This window comes from Scylla paramamosain, chromosome 14, assembly GCF_035594125.1.
Source record: "Scylla paramamosain isolate STU-SP2022 chromosome 14, ASM3559412v1, whole genome shotgun sequence".
NCBI lineage: Eukaryota > Metazoa > Arthropoda > Malacostraca > Decapoda > Portunidae > Scylla > Scylla paramamosain.
Genome location: NC_087164.1, coordinates 4596633 through 4605186, shown reverse-complemented (window position 1 = coordinate 4605186; position 8554 = coordinate 4596633). Strand labels below are relative to the sequence as shown.

The 8554-nt window shown below is 41.7% G+C and overlaps 1 protein-coding gene across 2 annotated transcripts in view; it reads left to right on the top strand.

Moving 5' to 3' along the window:
- Positions 1-6280: 6280 nt before the first annotated feature.
- LOC135106773 (lachesin-like) overlaps positions 6281-8554 on the top strand; it is a 93981-nt gene continuing 91707 nt past the window's right edge. The window contains exon 1 of one of the 2 annotated variants that reach the window (XM_064016071.1): positions 6281-6456. In XM_064016071.1, coding sequence (XP_063872141.1) covers positions 6367-6456 — 90 coding nt within the window. In that variant the 5' untranslated portion in view covers positions 6281-6366. The remainder of the gene's footprint in view (positions 6457-8554) is intronic. The other variant, XM_064016070.1, reaches the window with a different exon arrangement.

Here is an 8554-nt window from a genome sequence, read left to right as displayed (position 1 = left end):
ACGTGCTCGCCTCATCAGGCATCACACCGCCACACTCCCGTGCTTCACCTTGTTTCTATCTTGTATAAAGATGTGCTTTGGGAACATCTTTGTATCTCCGTATTAGTGCGTATCGAGGTTTCTACATCAGTGTCCTCTCATTTCTTTGCCTGTTTTCAATTAGATATCATGTTGTACTTCGCAAGATATAGAAATAGCATGCATCGCAAGCAATCCTGTGTGAAGCTTAGCAGTTATCAACACGAATATCTTAAGGAGCAGAAGATTCTTGTATCTCGAATTGATGTGATAAAAAAAATAAAAATAAAAAAAAATTCCATGGATGATCTCTGAAAAGTCAATGTTGTAATAACAGATGGAGTTCTGAAGATAATTAGCGATTACCTGATACAAACTGATCAGATAAAAGTGTCTAAGTGGCAGTGCCTTTATAATGTTGCCAATGGAGACGAGAGAAAGCTGCGTTTGGCTTATTTCTGTAATAATTCCATAATTGTACTATATTTTCATCATTATGGTCATTCGTTACTGCCAGCTTATACCATCCCAGAAAAAAGCTCATATCTCGTCTATGGGTAAGGCAGACACCCGGCACACTAACATCTTGCTGAAGGAGGACAGTAACTACTCACTATTGCTGGTAAATCCTCTGCGACCTGAACGGAATTCGATCCCATCTTTGTCGAGTGGCTGGTGAGGACCCTTTTCACTCTGCTACAGAACGGTGTGTTTGTGTGTGTGTGTGTGTGTGTGTGTGTGTGTGTGTGTGTCTGTGTGTGTGTGTGTGTGTGTGTGTTGGGGAAGGGGTGCTCCATAAATCCAAAAACAGGAAGTGATGGATAGGTATCAGAAATCTATGGGTGCTGTGTATTTCGTGTAACTTTTAAGCACATAAGTTTAATATTAATTAATCAAGGTATTGCAGCAGCCTGCCATCACGCTGCGGCTGATACGTTCCTTGCATCACGGGAAATATCTGGCCTGGAGGAGTAGGTTTCCTGGAAAAGCATTATTTGATAACGTAAAATCTATACAGGTGACTGAGGCTAAACAGGTATGACTCAGGTGCACCTAACCTCTTATGTATCGAACACAGACTCCTCAGGTTCCATTGTTGAGTATTGCTGTTCTTTGCTGTGTTGTGTTGTGCTGTGATGTGCTGTGCTGTGATGTGATGTGCTGTGATGTTATATGATGTGTTGTGCTGTGCTGTGTTGTGCTGTGCCGCGCTGTGCCTTTTACACCACACCAGGAAAGTCAGTCGACAAAAGCTTTTACCCTGCTAAGCGTGGTAGCGGTCCCTGGTTGCGGTCAGCATAAGGTCAAAGGTCATCCCATTTCATGTGTTATATTTGTGTTACATGTAAATGTTACTGTGGGATTATGCAGAAAAAAATATTTGTGGTGTTGATGGTTCTCGGTGAACGGTGAGCAGCGGTGCTTGTCGCTTTAGTGATGGACATCAATGTTGCCGCCGCTACCTGCACGCTGCTGTCACCACTGCTTTGTGTCCTTTACTAAGATTACGTTGGATTTCATGATTTTGAAAGAGATTACAGTATTTTGTTATTTTTACAGTGCACCTTTCTTTTTATTGGGACGCGGGTATGATTACATTACACTTACTTGGTTCGGATGGTTCTATTATGATTTAACATTAATATACCAAAACCAAGAAAACTAAAACAAGCTGTTATTTTATGAAATTTTAGTTGGATTATTTAAAAGACGATTACTTACAACACTTTGAGATAAATCAACGATCATCTTACCACAGCCGAAACGAGGAACCCCGCGTTCTTTTGTAGGTAGATGGTGCATCAGTACCGTCCTTCATCAGTAGTACACCATACCCATGTCACTTATAACCCTGGATTTATTTGCCTGATTTAGTTTTTTTTTTTTTTTTTTTTTTTTGCCTCCGTGCTAATTGAGTGATGCCGAGAGAGAAAAGAATGCAGACACCTCTCAGTCCAGCAGGAAACCTCTTGTACTCACTGCACGGGAGCAGCAATGAGACGCCTTGGCAAAACTTCTTGTAGCACTTGGCCGGCTTCCATTACCTGTAATCACACACACAAACACACACACACACACACCTTTACACCTTTGTTTTAGTTCGTGGTCTCTCTCTCTCTCTCTCTCTCTCTCTCTCTCTCTCTCTCTCTCTCTCTCTCTCTCTCTCTCTCTCTCTCTCTCTCTCTCTCTCTCTCTCTCTCTCTCTCTCTCTCTGTGTGTATGTGTGTGTGTGTGTGTGTGTGTGTGTGTCTGTGTGTGTGTGTGTGTGTGTGTGTGTGTGTGTGTGTGTGTGTGTGTCTGTGTGTGTGTGTGTGTGTGTGTGTGTGTGTGTGTGTGTGTGTGTGTGTGTGTGTGTGTCTGTGTGTGTTATTTCTCCTTTGTTTCAGAAAGATTTAATTTATGAGATAAAGCACATCGTAGAACTAGAAAAAAGGCATAAATAAAACTCTCCCTCTTCTTCCGCTGTCCCCCCTACACACACACACACACACACACACACACACACACACACACACACACACACACACACACACACACACACACACACATTAAAGCATACTGTGCAGTGTTTACACACTTTCTGTATGCCTTCATCTTTAATGTATATTTTATGAAAGGTTTTCCATGTTCCCTGCACCTGGTCGTAAGTTAGTGAGGAAAAGGAAAATAAAAAATGAAAAGAAGGAAACATTTGTGCATACGTCACCTGATCCCCGTCAGCAGAGGAGGGAGAGCTGGCGGCGGCGTGCTGGACACGTAGGGAATACCTGCCCGGGTCTATTTCCAGCCTGCCTCTCACCGGCCAGCAGGTGTGCCTGTGTTACCTCTGAGGAGTTGTTGTTCCTGACTTCCACTTTTTTGTTCCCTCACTAGCAAAGCATCTCATTGATCAGAAAATGTGTCACATGTCATTAAAAGACTGCTAATTAATTTGACAAGGTATCGTGGTGAATATGCGTGTTCTTCATTCACTAACAGAGTATCACATGGACTAGAAAAAGTGTGCCACGTCAGTGAAAGAGTGTTACTAGTAAGTAATTTGGCAAGGTATCATGGTAAGTATGCTATTGTTGATTGCCACTTTGTTCTTCTCTCACTAACAGAGCATCACATTAACCAGAGAAAAGATATCACTTGTTAGTAAAAGTATTGAGTAATTTGGTTATGTATTGTGGTACGTATGCTAATGTTCACTGCCACTTGGTTCTTTCCTCACTAACAGAAAAAAGTGTCACAAGTCGGCATAAGAGTGTTCATTATTACCGCAAGGTATCGTGGTAAGAATGCTACTGTAGAAAGGAAGACAACTGAATATTTATTGCATTTCTGGTGTGTCCTTTACTTGAGAACCGATTTTATGAACTCGACCGATCATTTCGACGGATCAACATTTCTGAGATATCTACTTAATTAGAGTCTTACAAAGCATACTTATTACGGCTATAATGCCTTTCAGTCCGGCGCCTCTACAGCATTTCTAAAGGTAGACTCACGCGTTAGCCTCACCTGATGCCTCGTCCCCTCGCTGGCTTTGCTGGTGTCTGAGTCTCACGTCTGGCACACTGATAAATTTATCTCGGCACACATCACCCAGGTATTTATTCCTTTTTGTTTCCATGAACGGCATAACATAATTTTGTCCACCCGGAAAGGCACATCTCATCTTACACACACACACACACACACACACACACACACACACACACACACACACACACACACACACACACAGAGAGAGAGAGAGAGAGAGAGAGAGAGAGAGAGAGAGAGAGAGACTTGCACTTCAAATTCACAGTGTGATCTGACCAGGCTTTTATTCATATATTACATGGTACAGCTTAATTATGTTGTAGTTACGCCGATCTTGCGTCGCGGAGGCACACGCTACTTGGGGAGCTCGTTTTACTTCAGGCCTCTAAGCAAGCATAAAAAATGGGCTAGGGCAAATTAACCTATTGGCATTTTAAGTGCATATGTCCTCAGTCACGCCCATAGCAGCAAAGACCAGTATTAAACAGGTTACCAGTGTCAGTGTTCATTGTGTCTGGTGACGCGTGATAGGCTCTGTTCTCAGGGTGTAATGCATTATGTTCTGGTCATGCTGTGGTGTTTGGAGTAATGAGTGCGAGGCAGACAAGTCAGTGATAACATTCATTCTTCATATGATGGTCTTGAATGGTGAATTTATAAGTGCGAAACTTCCAGAACGTCATACGAAAATTTATCAAAGGAGGCAGTGAGGAATTGTCTTTTCACAACCACAGTGGTGGTGGTATCTTTACCACACGGTTTCCAGCTTCCCTATGAAGGCAGTTGGATTCTAATCCGATTCTTAAAGCAAGGCAGTTGAAGGGAAACAGTGAGGATGCCACCACCGTGGCTGTGAAAAGACAATCCCTCGCTGCCTCGATGAATTTTCGCATGAGGTTCTGGAAGTTCCGCTTTTTAATCTACACGTTTTGCTACATCGACGCATTCAAGCACATGTTAAGATATATGAGTGAATGACAGCACCATAACTTGTTTGCCTCGCACTCATCACTACAAACACCACGAAATGAACAGAACAAAATGCGTTTCAACCCGAGAAAAAAAAAAACCGGTTAAACGTCACCAAAGACACAGTGAATACTGACACTGGTAATTGATAGCGGTCATTGTTGCTATGGGCGTGAGTGAAGAAGAGAGACACGCTTCTGATGCCAACAAGTCAATTTGTCCCAGCAAGATGGGCGTTCGCTGACTGTAAAAGCTGCTCTCAACAAGATGTCTTCTGTCTCAATCTCTTTTCTTTGTTGGTGTGTATGTTTCAGGTTTGATGATACTTTGATGAGATTTAAAATTTTGCTATTTAACCTTTTTTTTTTTATTCTAAACTTTTATCATCAAATTTCTTGGTTTGTATAAGTGTACTCATAAATTATCTTGTTAATTTTCCATCAGAAGGTATTCTCATAGTTTTGCGAGTGTTTCCTACATAACATTGCATCTAAACATGCTTACCCTCGACAAAATGTTTCGCTATAACCTATTCAAGACTCGCATCAGTCCCGTGATGCATCATGAGCATTGTGAGCGTTCCGGGACCAGGAAGCCAGTAGGATTTTGACAGGACATGGTGTCTGTTTGGAAATCAATCTACTGAGTCTTCTACCGCTTATTGCACTGGTACACATCATATTCATTAATATGTTGATTTACTGTGTTCCATAACTTGTTGTATAGAAATGAAAGACACGTGTTCAGATTGACAGTGCACACTGCGGAACACTTGAATACCACAGCGAGAGAGGAAAAGCTTCGTGTAAAATGTTATCAGATCCGACAAGCCAGAACTTTTTGTATCTAAATTCATGTTACGGCTCAGAGCCATAATCAAATGATTAAATTATTGTATTGAGGTTTAGGGTAATTTCATCCGTAATTATGTTCTGACAATTTTACCAAACGGTGACGTTAAATTGATCGGTGTGTTATTTGTAGGGCAATTTATGTCATCTTTCTTGAATGCTGAATTACCTTGATGAGGCTGTCATTCACCACACGCTCAACATTATAACCTAATATATATATATATATATATATATATATATATATATATATATATATATATATATATATATATATATATATATATATATATATATATATATATATATATATATATATATATATATATATATATATATATATATATATATATATATATATATATATATATATATATATATATATATATATATATATATATACACACACACACACACACACACACACACACACACACACACACACACACACACACACACACACAAACTGGTTGTCCCTCATAATACCATATAAAGGATAACTGTACAAGGTTTGCGTCAGTCTTCATCGTGTTGAGTACATTCATTAAATGATGTTATGCTTTTGACGTGGATGCGTGATACAGTTACCGGTGCTGTTGGTAGCAGCATTAAGTATTGTCACCATCACAACATTCCTCCATATGTCGCTTTCATTATGGTTATTCTTGTCATTTTCATAATCACCATCAGCAGTGGTATCGTTTTGGTCAACGTAATTTTCAGCTTCGTTCTACTGTTATTTTCCATAATATTACTTTTATTACTGTCGGATTCATCAGTCAGTGCTTTCATTATGATTTGGCTTCGTTCACTGTCTCACTAAGCATTACACAATTAGCAGTGTAAGCAACGCCATCAGTTTGTTGTGTGGACAGTGACGTTATGACCAAACTGGTAAGCATCATTGCAGTGATTCTGACTCCTTTATTTTCCTTTCCTTGCAGGCAGCTCCTCTTCCTCCTCCTCCTCCTCCTCCTCGACGGGGTCCCGCGTGCCCATGTTCGTGGCCACCATCCCCAACGTGACGGTGACGGAAGGACGCGACGCCTCCCTCCCCTGCATCGTGAAGGACATCGGAGACTACCAGGTGAGTCCCCCCTCTCCCTTCTTAGTGACGCCTCTTTGACCCTTCTGGCCATCTCAGGGTGGTGTTCCCTTTAAACTCACGTTTAAATGAAACTTATATAGAAGATGTGTTTTTACTTTATGAATGTCTGGCTTATTAAAGGAAACTTTGTGGGTGTTTAAGGTAATTCCTGCCGTGTTACTTTGCCTGCTGTGTGTGTGTGACATGCCAGTATGGAAGGTTCTTGATCAACACTCACTTTTCGTAATGCACAATTGAGGACTTGGCAAAGGGCAGTGTGGTACCTTGCCGCTGCCGCCCTCAAACTAATTAATAACCGGCCATGAATAAGTAACTGTTAGCGCCAGTAAATCTGGACTAACCGAGCGTTCATCATCGCACGCTGAGCACGATGCGGACGAGGGCGCACTCTTCTCTGCGCGACGAGGCGGCAGCGATAACAGAAAGACCACCACTAACACTAACAGTAACACCACCACCATTACCACCGGCACCGCTCCTCTCCCCGTGTATGCAAATTGGTTGTCTGAAAATAAGTGGTAGCGGCTCCAGTTTCAATTGTAATTTCAACTATAATATTTCTACCGTCACTCCTTTTTTTCACAGATGAAGGAAGAAAAACTCGGATTGCCGCTGCAATAAAGATTGCAAAATAAAATACAGCAAGTTGTTTCCTCTTATTAATATGATGCAGGACACGGGCATTAATATTTACTAACCAAGGGGGAGGATGAGTGAAATGAATGTGAAACCTCTACTGGTACAGTTATATTAGTCCATGTTGCCTTTATTCATTGTGTCCTCCAGGTAGTGGCTGTTGTCTTGGTGTCTATTGTTTATGCCTGCAGGTGGTTAAGTCTGAGTTTCTAATGTTTATTGTTTGTTTCGCATCTTTGTTTCCATATGAGGCGCCTTCCTTTACAGCAGTCGTCTGGAATGTGCCAGGTGTGATGCTCCCTAGAGAGATGCAGACTTTCCTCTGTTTCACACAGTGCAGCAATCTAGATAATTGAATATGAATGACTGTAGTACAATTTTATCTTATCATTAAAAGTTTACCATTTCTTTTCTCGTAGCAAATTTTTTCCAAGCTTTTTTTTTTTTTTCAGTTTACGTTTTCATATTTTCCGCATCACAAATCTTCACACGGGTTGCAGGTGCTCGCATCACCGCACCGGCTGGGCTCTTCCTGCCCTGCTTCCCTCTCTCACTCACTCTCTCACCCACCCACTAACTCATTCGCTCACGCACCTCAAACCAACACATCCTACACACCTAACACCTCGACACTCCTTTACCTCTCCACCTAAACCTACAGCTCCATCAGACAGCCCGTCCACCCAGCCTTACTTACGGTCCAAGAGACGCTTTACCTGTGAGAGCAAAGCAAAGCATACACACATTTTTTTTTTTTTTTTAGGGAGATTTGAACATTAGCGGTGTTAGGATCAAAGACAGTGCTACCCCTTCCCAGAGTGACACCCAGTCTTAAGTAAATACTAGACAAGGGAGGCCTTCCACTCCACACCACTTCTTGGCTGGCCACATCACCACCACCACCACCACCACCGTCCGCCACTCCCACTCGACCATCAAAGGTGCGCCAGTCAATCTGAGTGGTTGAGGCTGATGGAACAGGGATGAGTGGTGATGGTGGTGGTAGTAGTGGTACCATGATGTGTGTGTGTGTGTGTGTGTGTGTGTGTGTGTGTGTGTGTGTGTGTGTGTGTGTGTGTGTGTGTGTGTGTGTGTATTTAGCTAGTTGTATGTACCTAGTTGTAATTTACAGGGCCTGAGCTACACTTGTGTGGTCCCGTCTCCATATCTACACTTGTCTAGTTTTTCCTTAAAGTTGTGCACACTCGTTGCCGACACTACAACCTCACTTAGCTTGTTCCATACTTCTGTATTTCTCTGTAGGTAACAATGTTTCTTTATGTTATTCAAGCATCTTCCTTTTCTTAGTTTATTTTGTTGTGGCCTCGTGTGTATCAGGTATTTTTTACTTCCCTTAGCAGTAGTTTCTCATTATCAATTTCTTCCACTCCATTCCATAATTTATATATCAGTATTAAATCTCCCCTTTCTCTTCTTTGTT